Source organism: Corvus cornix, chromosome 23, assembly GCF_000738735.6.
Source record: "Corvus cornix cornix isolate S_Up_H32 chromosome 23, ASM73873v5, whole genome shotgun sequence".
Classification (NCBI taxonomy): Eukaryota; Metazoa; Chordata; class Aves; order Passeriformes; family Corvidae; genus Corvus; species Corvus cornix.
The window spans coordinates 5,364,134-5,377,609 of NC_046352.1; the positions used below are offsets into that span (position 1 = coordinate 5,364,134).

The window sequence follows — 13,476 nt, forward strand, 5'->3', positions numbered from 1 at the left end:
CTGGTCCCAGTTCTGTGGTCAGGGTTGCTCTCTGCACTCATCCCTTTGTTCCCTATGCTGAAAAAGGGTTTTCCCTGATAAGATACATAAATCCATGCGATGTTTTGCTTCCTCGCTCACCTGTCCCCATCTCTCATCCCCCACAGAGCCCATGCGGGCCCCCAAAGGCCTGGCCTTCTCTGAAATCCAGTCCAGGCAGCTGACGCTGCAGTGGGAGCCGCTGGGCTACAACCTGACCCGCTGCCACACCTACACCGTGTCCCTGTGCTACCGCTACTTCGTGGGCAGCGGCCACAACCAGACCTTCCAGGAGTGTGTGAAGATGGAGCGCAACACCAGCCGCTACACCATCAAAAACCTGCTGCCCTACAAGAACATCCACGTCAAGCTCATCCTCGCCAACCCCGAGGGGCGCAAGGAGGGCAAGGAGGTGATATTCCAGACAGATGAGGATGGTGAGTCTGCTTGGGGCGGTGCATCATCCCCCAAATTGGAACTCTCTAGCTGGTGAGCTGCTGGGGTGGCATGGACGCATCCCTGGCTCCTGGTCCATGGGCATGAGGGGAATATCTCCTGAGCCAAGGGGGAGGCGAAAAGGATCTTGCAGCCCCAGAGCTGTGCAAGAGAAGGTGAGGGAAAGGGGCAGTGATGGTGTTTGGGGAAGGAAGGTGCCTGTGGGGCTGGGGGGGCTTAGAGACTGGATTGGGATGTCACTGTGGACACACTGCCCTCATCCTCGGCGTGAAGTTTTGCCCATGGCTGGTCCAATGGAGGTGTGAGAGTTGGCTCATAGCCAGCTCCTCACAGCACGAGTCATCCTCACCCGTTATTGGGAACTGCAGCCTGGCAGCCATAATAACAGGAATTAAAGCAATTAATGCTTTGCACTCAGGTAACATCTTCTATCTGCTTGGTTGCCGATGGATTCGGCGCTGCTGCATTTCTGGGGAAGCGCTGCTCACCAGGGCAGGTGCAGCTTGTCTCGGCTTCCCTGGTGCTCTGCCCTGGGGGAGTTTGCTCTCAGGTGGGTTCGGGTTTGTGCAGAGAGCTCTGCAGTGATAAGGCCCTGGTTTTTGGCAGCAGCTTTGCTCCTGTTTTCCCCCTGTTCCGGCTGTGCCCTGCTCTGGGTTCCCTGTCCCCCAAGCAGGAGGACATCCTCGCTGGAGGCTCCAGCATTGCTCCAGGACTTCTTGGTTTTGGAATCTCTTGCTCTGGCCCAGCTGTTCCCTGAGGATCTGCTCAAGCTGAGGCTGCTGGGCAGGTCTGCCAGGTCCAGCCTCGCCCTGGCTGCAGCTGTCCATCAGCAGTGCCTGGGTCACTCTGGCTCTGGAGATCCAGTGGAAATGGCAGGAGCTACAGGACAGAGCTGGCTCCATGTGTCCACTGCCACCATCAGTGACAGGCCACAGCCAGGGCTGGCCTGTCCCTCTGCTGAGTGCTGGGGGCTGAGTGTGGCCAGAGCATCCCTGGCTCTCACAGACTCATCTGTTAAGCAAGAACGGAATTAATCTCCAGAGCACTTTTTAGCAACAAGAATCAGCAATTAAAGTGGAGGAACTGGTAATTGCAAAGGATTGAGCTGGCTCCAGAGTCCTGGAGGACCCTGAGGAGAAGCCTGCCCTGGAATTCCCCTGCACATGCTCGCTCCTCTTTCCCAGGCCAGAAAGCAAAACCTGAAGAGCTGGAGCAGAGCTGGAAGTGTCTTCAGGTCCTTTTTCACCTTCAAAGCCTAAATCCAGCACCTTCCTCTGCACCCCAGCGCTTTCCATATCCCCAACCCTGAGCCTGCCCTGGGGGCACCCAGCTCCACCCTGCCGGTGGTTTATTTTCCAGCTGTAATTGCTCCAGTTGTTCTCACTGAGCTCTGACTGCTCCAGCTGTTTGCTTATGGAATATTAATACAGGAGCTCCAGATGTCTTTTTGCTGTACTCTAATCACTCCAGCTGCTTTTCCCTGTGCCTCAATTAACTGGGGCTGGTGGCTTCCCCCTTGGATTGAACTTGAGGCTGTGAATACTTTCAGTCTCACGGAGATGGATCTATGGATATCCCCATGGATATATGGCAGATACTCCTCACGTGTCTGGCCCAGCATCTCCCTGCCTGCCTGGGAGGATGATGAGGATTTGAGCTCCTAGAACTGGGGATGAGCAGCTGCCTGTGCAAGTAAACCAACGTGCTGAAGGCTCAGTAATTGTGGTTTGTTTTGGCATGAGACCAGTTTTGGCAGCAGCATCCCCTGGGGCTGCTCCTGGTGGGCTGCGAAGATGCACCTCCCCATCCTGAGTGGGAAACCCTAGTTCTGGGCTGGAAAATCCAAGTAACTGGGCCAAACCAAGGCTGTTGTTCCCAGCATCCCTCCTGGACCCCGGGCAAAGCTGTGCTGGGCATGTGGGCACTGCGGGAAGTGACCGCATCCATGGGTTGTCCAGCTGGTGTTTCGGTGCCCCCTATGGATCCAGGTGATCCACAGCTGGAGACTGTTCTGAGTGTGCATGAGACGATGAACCTCAGTCCGGGGGACCTGTGCAAACATCCCTGCAGTGTGTTGGTGCTGCAGGGAGCCCGTTCTCCCCGTGCAGGCAGGTGCATGCGATGCAAGCCAGGATAAATATATAGAATTCCATAAATAAATATATGCGTGCAAGCATGGATAGCAGAGGGGTGTTTGCACACCTGGGAGCTGTTGTGGGCATCCACTGCCTCTCTCAGCCTAGCATGAGAGCACGACACCTGTACTTATACGCATGAAAATATAGGCTGTATATATTATAATATCGAGATAATACATAAATTATCCTATAGACAATAATGACGATACAACATATAATAACAGAAAATAAGATGTAATTGTCTATGTAACACAGGCTATATATAACAATAGAAAATAACATGTAATTATATATACTGTAGGTTCTGTGTATTAAAAACCCAATCTCTGTAGGTATGCATTTTCCTGCCCTACAGGTTTCCGTAATTCTCCCCGAATTTAATAAGCGCCCGTGTACTCGTGTAGGACACAGTGCCTCTGATTAAATTAACTTGTAAATCAGGTGGAAACAGCGCAATTGCGCGGCGGGAAGCACGGGAGGTGATCCCTCTCTCCCAGCCCCATAATTACACCCGAACAAAAGCTGCAGAAAAAGCCAAGCAGAGGGAAGAGCTGCTGTCCCCCTGCAACGTTTGGGAGTGGGGGATGCTGCCGGTGCCTTCCCGAGCCATCGCCTCCCCTTGCTGACCGCCTCGGGTGGAGAAATCCATCATAAAGGAGCGGATATTGATCCCAGTGCCGCTGATCGCTGTCAGTGATTACAGTTATTATTGTGCTGGTGTTAATTAGAGGGGAGGCTGGGGCAGGCTGTGCCTGTCTGCACGTGAGGATGTTGCTGCTTGCTGGCAGTGTCTCCGCAGGATGCTGATGGCTCCAGGGGAATTTGGGTTGCGGGGGGAAAAGGGAATTTATTTATTTTCCTCACGCTGGAAAGCTCGAGCTGTGCTGCGGCCGGTGCCTGGGCCGAGGTGCTGTAAGTGGTACCTGTGGGGTTTGTGCTGGTGTGGAGACCTCCCTCTCCCATGGCAAAGCGTCACCAGCAGGTCCAGAAGCATCAATGCCTTCGGCATCTCCCTGCAGAGCCACCAGCCCTGTCTGGTGGCACATGCTGGAGATGGGTGACATGGCAAAGGGAATGTGGTGGCTCGGTCACAGGGCACAACTGCCACAGCCACCCAGAGGGGTTTCCAGGAGGATTTCTCCTTCCAGACCGGTTTCCTGCTGCATCCAAGCATGTCCCCTTTCCTTCCCCAGTGCCTGGCGGCATCGCCTCCGAGTCCCTCACCTTCACCCCGCTGGAGGACATGATATTCCTGAAGTGGGAGGAGCCGGTGGAGCCCAATGGCCTCATCACACAGTACGAGGTACGTCCTGGCCAGTGTGGCACCTGGGGGACACGAGGACATGGGAAGGGCCCACTGAGGGGTGTTGGAGGGGTCTGGGACAACCTCCGCTGTCGGCCATGGGGATTAGAGGCGGCTGCTGCTGCCCCCGAGCCCTTTGGCTTTTCCAGTGAACCTCTGCTTTTGTTTCACCGCGAAAATCCCTGTCTGCCTCCAGGCTGCCCTGTGACCATCCCCTCCCCTGAATTTGTCACTTTAATCCCTTCTCCACCCGAATCTGGGCTCTGTCCCCTCTGCCCCGGCCACGGGTGATGCTGTGCCCTGTCCCTGCAGATCAGCTACCAGAGCATCGAGTCCTCGGACCCTGCGGTGAACGTGCCGGGCCCGCGGCGCACAGTGTCCAAGCTGCGCAACGAGACCTACCACGTGTTCTCCAACCTCCACCCCGGCACCACCTACCTGTTCTCGGTGCGGGCCCGCACCGGCAAGGGCTTTGGCCAGACGGCGCTCACCGAGATCACCACCAACATCTCCGGTAGGTTCCCCCACTGCATTCCTGCTGCTGGGGCTTCTCCTCCACTCAGGAATCCTATGGAGCCTCTGGCTCACTCCCGTGGTTTTGGTGGCTGGGAGGGTTTTGGTGGCTGGATGCTGCCACAGAAAGATGCTCTCGGTGGCGGCAGTTGGGCTGTGAGCCCCCGGGCAGTCCCCAGACCAGTGGGCCCCTGTCTGGGGAGTCCAGCCAGCCCAGTGCTGGTAGCTGGTGCTGTCTGAGCTCTCAGTGTACAAGCGAGGGATTAATTGGGCTTTGTTAATGAGCCGTGCAGCACTCGGGGCTCTTTGCTCATGTCCCAGCATCACATTAACTGCAGCAGCTGGGCTGAGCTGAGCGTGAACGGGGGCGCTGGAACACAGCGGCTCCAGCTGCACCCCAGCGACTGCCAGCGATGGTTTGGGGACCACAGGGCTATGCCAGGCATGAGGGGGGTTCCCCACCTTGGTCTGGGGGTGCTGCTGGGCTGGCTCAGGTGTGTTTCTGCCCTGGGGCGGGGGAAGCTCACAGTGTGCCAGTGATTCTGAGTGGTGCCATACTTGGGCACATCTCAGTACTGGAGCATTCGGGTCCTGCTGAGGTTGGATCCCTCTCTCGTTTCCTCCCCTCTGCCAGACTGGTGTTGGTAACCTCCCTTGGGCACATCTCAGCACTGGAGCATTCGGGTCCTGCTGAGGTTGGATCCCTCTCTCGTTTCCTCCCCTCTGCCAGACTGGTGTTGGTAACCTCCCTTGGGCACACCAGGGGTCCACCCCCAACTCTTGTTCAAGACCTGGAGGGGTTTCCTTTATTTGCAATAATTTGTGTTGCACCACTGGGTGATGCCTTGCCCCGGGCTAAGCTGCTTGTGCCTCAGTTTCCCCCCTGAGCCAGGGGAGCCCCAGGACTCATCCCTGCTCCCCTTGCAGCTCCCACCTTCGACTACGGGGACATGCCATCGCCGCTGAGCGAGTCAGAGAGCACCATCACGGTGCTGCTGCGGCCGGCGCAGGGCAGAGGGGCTCCCATCAGGTAGGTTGGGGCTGCAGGAGGGCGAGGCCCCAAAACAGGGTGAGCACAGTGGGGTCCAAGGAAGGGCAGGACCGTTCTTCCTGAAGCTAACCCGTGCCTGGCCCTTGGCAGCACCTACCAGGTGATCGTGGAGGAGGAGCGGCCCAAGAAGCTGAAGCGGGAGCTGGGGGGGCAGGAGTGCTTCCCAGTGCCGCTCACCTTCGACGACGCCGTGTCCCGCGGCTCCGTGCACTACTTCGGGGCCGAGCTGCCCGCCAGCAGCCTCACCGAGGCCAAGCCCTTCACCGTGGGGGACAACCAGACCTACAGCGGCTACTGGAACCCGCCCCTGGAGCCCAAGAAGGCCTATCTCATCTACTTCCAGGCCATGAGCAACCTCAAAGGGGTGAGTAGCCCTGGCACCCCGCTCCAGCCAGGGGCTGGACCAGGTAAAGGCAGGCTGGAGTCTGGGGGCTGGTAAAACTGGGACTGCTTTTAGATCCCTCTCCCTTGGGTCACAGTCTGGGTCCACCCCCGGTGTCCTGCCAGGGAGCAGTTGGTGCTCCAGGCCACCCCTATGGCATGTTGAGATCATGGGTGGGGGTCCTGTCCCCATCTCGGTGCCGATGCTGGGGGTGGAGCAGCCCAATTTCCCCCACCCACAGCAGAACCAGCCAGGACCCCAAGAAGCACCAGTGCAGGGGAAGACCCCATTCCTGGGTCTGCTCCTGGGTTGGAGAAGGACGGTTTGGGCAGCCAGAGCTGTGTGTCACAGCTGGGACCCACTGCTGCAGGATGGCCAGTCCCAGCTCCAGGGAACTCCTGGGAGCTCCTGGCTGCCCTGCCCTCCCTGCTGCTGCCGGTTCCCTCTGCGGAGCTGCACCCCTTGCACTGATTCCTCCGAGTCACCGGCAGGACCCCCGGCAGGACCCTTCTCCGCATCACCGGCTCCGGCAGCTCCTGTCCCACCCGCGGGAGCATCCTCGTCCTGCGCACCTTGGTCCTGCTGGAAAGGCGCAGGTTATGGAGTCCCCTCCTCTGCTCCGGGGTCGTTCACACCTCGCTGCGCTGTAATTAGAGCCGGGAGCGACAGGGAGGATCCCGGCTCTGGCTCGCTCGGCACCGCTGGATAGTAACTGGTGGCTGATGCTGTGTTACAACGTTCCTGCTGGGAGGCAATGGATTTGTCCCAGCTGCCGTCAGATGTTGGAAAAACGCTGGATCGTAGCTGGGGTTTTTCACGGTTTTTGTGCGAGATGAAGCAGGAGAAGGAAAAGCTGGAAACCCCAGCGAGAGCAGTGCTGGAGCTGGCCCTGCCCTGGGCACGTGGCATGGGCAGGTCTTGGGCCGGGGGTGGATGGAGCAGTATTGGTGCCTGGTGTCCTGAGAGACTGGAGGATGCTCGGAGAAGGCAATCCTGCCAAAATGGTGCTTTTTATTTTGCAACAGAAGTCGGATGCATGGAAAAATGGAATATTTTAGCTGAACCCATCCCTAAATTGCAAATGTTAAAACTGTTGGAGACTTGAGCTGGAACCTCATGGCAACCTCAGCAGGTGCAGAGTACCAGGACTTGGGCTTGAAACCTTGACTGATGGAAGAAAGCCCATGAAGCTCTGCATGACAACCTGGGAATGTTTCAGCTGTAGCTGGTGACAGTCGGTGACATGTGGCTTGGCTGCGCCTGCTGAGTCCTCCCACGCTCTTGAGCTTTGCTGTCCCCTCTGTGCCAGGAGCAGTGGCTTCAGCTAAACCTGGGAATTCTGGGGACAGATCATTCTGCAGCATCTCTTGGGATGTGTGTCCCCAGGAGCTCCGTGGGTGCTGCAGCACAAATCCCCCACAGACTCCCTCGGTTTGGGGGCTGAAGCACCAAGGGGCCAGCCCCATGCCCACCCAGCCTCGCTCGGGGCGGGAGTGGGGAGCGGAGCCGTGGGATGCTCATCCAGCACTGACCCCCCCTTTTACCTCCGTAGGAAACTCGGCTGAACTGTGTCCGGATCGCTCGCAAAGGTGAGCCCTCCCTTTCCCCTGATCCCACTGTGGCTGCAGCTCCGGCCCTGCGGCTGCTCCGGGGTTGGGGCTGTGCCAGCAGGTTGGGACCGGCGCTGGTGGTGGTTGGGCTGCATGTGATGGGTTATTCCAGCCCCAACCCCGACTCCTTTGCTTCCCACTCTCTTTGTGTCTGGGGTTTTTCCCTTGGTTCAATTTTCCTTCTCAGTGCTGTTACCGTGGTGGGGGTGGCGGGCTGGAGCGGTGGTGCTGGACGCTGAATCCAGGGATGGATGATCTGACGTGGGGTGTGATGAAAGGGGCACGAAGGGGCTGTCTCACCCCATTGGGACTGAGAGAGGGACTTGTCCACGGTCGTAGTGTGGCACTGCAGAGCCCTGTCATGTCTTGGTGGAATATCGTGTGTTCATGGAGCAATGAGCATCCCATGGGATGAATCCCAGGGTTTTCATGTCTGATGCCAACCCCCCTGGAGCTGAGTGCTGACCCCTCCTGCCTGTCCTTGTCCCCTGGCAGCTGCCTGCAAAGAGAGCAAGCGTCCCCTGGAGGTGTCCCAGCACTCGGAGGAGATGGGCCTGATCCTGGGGATCTGTGCCGGGGGGCTCATCGTCCTGATCATCCTGCTGGGAGCCATCATCATCGCCATTCGGAAAGGGTGAGGAGACCTGGGCTGGTGGCTGGCACTTCATCCATCCTTCCTTCCCAGCTCAACCCTTCTCCACCACCCCAGCACTACCTGGGGGTTACTGGTGGGAATTCTGCTGCACTGGGCAGGCTCCAGACCCTCCCTCAAGCTATGTCTCTGTGTGCCTTTGCATCCCACTGGACACCGACCCCCGTACTCTGTGGCACCAGGCGTGGCAGGGGACACTGGGGACCGAGCAGCAAAGTCCTCAGGATGTCCCTTCCCCCTCTGCAGCTTTGTTGGCGCTGTCCCTCTCCCCCATATTTTTCCATCTTTTGCCTCTTTTCCTGCTGCTTCTTGGCTTTGTGCTGCGCTGGTGATCCTGCATGGATGGAAACGCTTCTGGCCGTGCCCGAGCCCTGCGCCACTGCTGAGCCCAGCTGTCCCTGTCCCACCAGCTCTCCCCTGCCAACAGCAGCCAGGGGACCCTGGGGTGTGGAGCCCTGCACCCCCAGCCCAAAATGACAAAAATCAGTTTAATCTGTGCTGAGATGTTGCCTCTGGGCCTCCCTGTTGCCTTGGCCAGGCCAGCGTGAGCACATCCAGCATGGATGTGGTCGTGGCCATGGAGGTGGGCTTGCACTGGGGCAGCTCCTGGGGTGGGAGGGAGGAGGACGAGGGCTTTTCGGGACACTCATCCCCAGGAGTGCCGGGGATGCGGCCACTGCTTTTCACGTGGATGCAACGCCCTGGAAAAGTGGCTGCTTCCGTGCGGGGCTCGAGGCAGCGCCGGGCCGGGGGGGCTCTCAGAGCTGGGATAAAGGGCAGCAATTAAACACGGGGCTTGGGAAGATGGAGCAAAGTACATGAACAGCCAGAGGGAGAGAAAAACAGCAGGGCACAGCCTCGGCACCCGTAAATCTGCAGCTCTTTATGGCTCCGTGCGCTCTGGAAGGATCCTTGCGGATTTATGCTGCTGGAAGAGCGGGGCTGTTGCATCCCTGCACACTTTGGGGTGCAGGGCTGGCTCATGGCTCCATTGGATCCTTCCCTGATGGGGCAAATGCCAGCAGTGCTGATGTGTTTTGGGGAGTGATGCTGTGGGTGGGAAGCTGTGTGTGGCTGCTGCATTCCCACTGCTGGTGCTGCGGGACAGGAGGAGGAGCAGCTCTGCTTCAGCATCCCAGGATGAACCTGTTGAAGGACAAATCAGAGCCACAAATTAGATCTGGTGCTGAGAGCCCTGAATTTGGGGCTGTTGGGAAGCTGGGATGAGCTCGTAAATCTTCTCCAGAGTGTTTTGCCGTTGGAGAAACATTGGTGTGGTGGAATGGAAATGCAGCCTTGGAATATGTTTGTCTCTAGTAAATGGTGCACTGGGAATGTGACATCCTGACCCCATCATCCCCTCTGGGCCCCTAGCCAGCAGCCTGGGGGAAATCCCTACATTTTGGACATCTTTGTTGTTCACTCTTAAAAATTATGGAATAACCCCTTGGACGAGGGTGCTGTGGTCACTCTGAGAGCTGGTGCTTGTGCTCTCCTGCTGGGATGCCGGCTCCTGCCTGGAGTAAATAACCTGTGGGTGCCAAAGGGGCGCCGGATTCCTTCATGGTGCATTGAATTTTCTGGCAGCTGACTTGCCCCATAACCTCCCTTCCCTGTGCTGGAGAAAAGCTGCTTATGCAATTTCTGCTGTTCTCTTTGTTTGCACGCTTGCCAGGAGGAACTACTATTCCTACTCCTATTACCCGTAAGTGTCATTCTCCTCCTGCTTTACCCTCCTCCCGGCTGCCCCCCTCACCCTGCTGCTCCAACAAGTCCTTTTCCTCTGCCAAGTGCATTTTAAGGGTCTCTTTGGATCAGGGAAAATAATGCTGCTGAGCTTGTTAGAGACTGAAGGCAGCATAAAGGGGAAGGGTCAGCGATTCTGAGTTGAATTCTGGATTTTAGCGGTGCCTTGCAGTGTTCCAGCCCTACCACGATGCCGACACAGGCTCAGATCTCCTGTTCATCCTTCTGGTTTAATCGCTGCTCTGGCTTCAGAGCCTGATGCTGCCTCTCAAAAACATCCATTCAAGTTTCTTTGCTGAAATGACTTGAATTTGGGGTGTGAGGTTCTGTCCCAGTGAGAACTGCTGGGATTTCCCAGCACCTTCGTTAGGTGCCTAAAGGGACCCTGCATGGGAGGCAGAAGCCTCTGCAGCAAGTGCTGAGCACAAGTGCAGTCAGGGGGTCCAGCCCATCCCTTGGGATGGATTTGGCCCCTGACACGGCTTTAAAAATCACAGAATGGTTTGTGTTGGAAGGGACCTTAAAACTCACCTCATTCCAACCCCTGCCACGGGCAAGGACGCCTTCCCCTAGACCAGGGGGTTGTGCCTGGAGAAACAGGGCTGGGGAGGGCTGGGGCAGATCCATGTGATGGGAGATGGCTGGAGAGAGCCTCTGGTTGCACAAGGAGCACTCCTGGCTGTCCAAGGGCAGGGGACAGGAGTGGACGTTGAGGTGAGCAGCTGGAGTTGCTGCAGCCAGCGAGGGATGCTGCACATGGGGCTGCGCCCGGCTTGGGACAGCAGAGCACCAAAGTGTGATGACCATGCTGCTGGGAATAATCCATCCTGCTCCCTGGAATAATCCAGGCCCAGGAGCTTTCAGGGGATCTGAGAGCACCTGATGGTGAGCCCTGCTCACTTCTACTCCTCCCTGCTGCAGGAAACCCATGAACATGACCAAAGCCACCATAAACTACCGGCACGAGAAGACGCAAATGATGAGCGCCATCGACAGGAGCTTCACTGACCAGAGCACCCTGCAGGAGGACGAGCGCCTGGGGCTGTCCTTCATGGACACGCACGGCTACGGAAACAGAGGTGAGGAATGGGGACCCCAGCATCCCCCTGCTTCCTTCCAGCCATAGCAAGGAGGCCCAATAAGCCCAAAATATCACAGAAACAGCCTGCCTCAGCTCCAGGAGTGTTTGGACAACGCTGTCAGGCACAGGGTGGGGTTGTTGGGGTGTCTGTGCACGGCCAGGGGTTGGACTGGATGATCCCTGTGGGTCCCTTCCGACTCAGGATATTCTCTGATTCTCTAAATACTGAAGGCTTGGTGTTACATCTGTTTTAGACTGATGTGTGTGGCATAGCAGGCTCTTCCCTGCCCTGTGTAAATCTCCAAGGGCAGGGATCTCCTCGATGTTGGAGCTTTTGCCACCATCCAGGCTGTGCTGAAGGGAAAGCTCTTGTGGGGAGCTGGGTCTCTATCTTCTCGTGGAGATCTGAGCTTGGGCTGGGCAGTTTGAGGCCATTTGTGGGCTCAGGATCCGGCCGCAGCCCCCCGGAACTGGGTGAGTCCCAGCTCTTGGTTTACGCTGAGGTTGGAAGCTTCCCCCAGCCTTCCCCACGCAGCCTGGGCTTCGAAGGGTTAAAGAGCCCTCGCGCTCACATCAGAGGGAGACTGGATAACTTCACACCCACCGGAGGATGTGTCTCCGTGCTGATTTAGTTGTAAAATAACTCGCTGGATGCCCCAGTTTCAGCCATATGCTAATAACATCTGTTACAGTAACTGCAAGATGCTGCCTGCGCGCGGTTCTTCCGCGCCGGCTGCCGGATCCGCACGCTTCCCGCCGTTGTCTCACGGATCATAAAAGCCCAGAGGGCAAACTCTTCCTCCTCTTAATACACAGAGCTAGGTTAGGTGTATTTTTCCTTTGGTCGCTGTCCTTGAAACTCAGAGGCTGGTGGGGCTGAGTTGGGGAGCTTGGGCTGCTTGCCATGGCTGGGAGAGTCTCCAGTGCCTGTAAACATCCTTAATTAACGTAGGGAAATTAATGGCTTGGTGACTGGTTGGTGGCTGTTCCCCCTGTGTTTCAGTTTCTGTGCATTTAAAAGAAGGTCACTAATCCTTATGGAAACCCAACTGGTTCCTCAGTGTGTGGCTGTGGCAGCACCTTGCAAATGCCAGCAATTAAGTAATTTCTCATTAATCCCAGCGGCTGATGAGCCCATTGGGCAGGTCACGGGGTGCAGAGGGACCCTCCTGTGTTGTCCTGTTGGTTCCCACTGCCAGGGTGCAGTGTTAGATGGGATCTTGGGAAGGAATTGTTCCCTGTGAGGGTGGGCAGGCCCTGGCACAGGGTGCCCAGAGCAGCTGGGGCTGCCCCTGGATCCCTGGCAGTGCCCAAGGCCAGGCTGGACATTGGGGCTGGGAGCAGCCTGGGACAGTGGGAGGTGTCCCTGCCATGGCAGGGGTGGCACTGGATGGGATTTAAGGTCCCTTCCAACCCAAACCTGGTGGTCCCTGCCTGCCCATCTCCCGGGAGCAGCGCAGAGCATCAGGTTTTGTGCAAACCTAGATTTTGGGATCTGGTGTGGGAGCTTTCCCTGAGAAACACAGGTGAGGTCTCAGCCTGGCTCTGCTGGTAATGACACAGCAACGACACAAACCAGGTAAATACTGCACAGACTCCCCATCAAACAGCAGCAAGCTCCATTTGTGGAATCCATTGCTGGTTTCTAGCAGTGAGGAAAATGAACTGTTAAGCTGTGCTGGAGACTTTGGCAAGGTGATTTTTCAACTCAGGATCTTGTGTGGATATTTGGGCATGGACCTCTTGCTTGTCTGCATGGGAGCTCATTGTTCCTGCTGATGGGAAATGAGGTTATTACCCCGTTATGGCCTTGCCCGCTGATTTCTAATAGATCTGCTGGGCTCCTAAAAGGCTATGCTGGGCGTTTTTGGCTCTGTGGTGCAGGAAGAGCTGCAGAGAGCACGAGAGGATAGGAGTGCGATTGCGGGCTGGACCCCCTGGTGGTCGCCAGAGAGGGGCTCCAGCACCAGCATCTCCCGGGGAGTTTTCCCTCAGCCCTCCGTGGGTGTCAGGGGGTGATGGGGATGCAGCCCAAGGTTTTGCTGCCCTGATGGCCTCTGGTTGTCCCTCCTCGTGCAGGTGACCAGCGCAGCAGTGTGGTCAATGAGTCCAGCAGCCTCCTGGGGGGCTCCCCCCGGCGCCAGTGCGGCCGCAAGGGCTCCCCATACCACACGGGGCAGCTGCACCCGGCCGTGCGCGTGGCCGACCTCCTACAGCACATCAACCAGATGAAGACAGCGGAGGGCTATGGCTTCAAGCAGGAGTATGAGGTGGGGACAGCTTGTGCCAGGGTCTCAGGGGGAGTGGGAGGTGGGATGGATGGGGGAGACATGAACTGGATCTGTGAGCAAGGAGAGGATGCGCCAGGTCTGGAGCTCTGGGTGGGAGCTGGAGCTCACAGCTCTGGGCTGGCATTGTCAGTGTGGGGGTGTCCCTGAGTCAATGGCTGGTGCTGGCAGCTTTGGGTTATTTGTCAGCTTGAGCAGGTCCCTGGGATGAGCCAAATCAGCCCTGCCAACCCTGTCC

At 57.4% G+C, this 13,476-nt stretch overlaps 1 protein-coding gene across 6 annotated transcripts in view; it reads left to right on the forward strand.

Moving 5' to 3' along the window:
- Positions 1 to 13,476, forward strand: part of PTPRU (protein tyrosine phosphatase receptor type U) — a 56,575-nt gene that overhangs the window by 24,282 nt on the left and 18,817 nt on the right. For 3 of the 6 annotated variants that reach the window (XM_039564567.1, XM_039564568.1, XM_039564571.1), the window contains 10 exons: positions 147 to 455; positions 3,806 to 3,915; positions 4,228 to 4,429; positions 5,356 to 5,458; positions 5,570 to 5,843; positions 7,414 to 7,450; positions 7,967 to 8,105; positions 9,799 to 9,828; positions 10,791 to 10,948; positions 13,030 to 13,220. In XM_039564567.1, coding sequence (XP_039420501.1) covers positions 147 to 455; positions 3,806 to 3,915; positions 4,228 to 4,429; positions 5,356 to 5,458; positions 5,570 to 5,843; positions 7,414 to 7,450; positions 7,967 to 8,105; positions 9,799 to 9,828; positions 10,791 to 10,948; positions 13,030 to 13,220 — 1,553 coding nt within the window. The remainder of the gene's footprint in view (positions 1 to 146; positions 456 to 3,805; positions 3,916 to 4,227; positions 4,430 to 5,355; positions 5,459 to 5,569; positions 5,844 to 7,413; positions 7,451 to 7,966; positions 8,106 to 9,798; positions 9,829 to 10,790; positions 10,949 to 13,029; positions 13,221 to 13,476) is intronic. The other 3 variants (XM_039564569.1, XM_039564570.1, XM_039564572.1) reach the window with 1 other exon arrangement.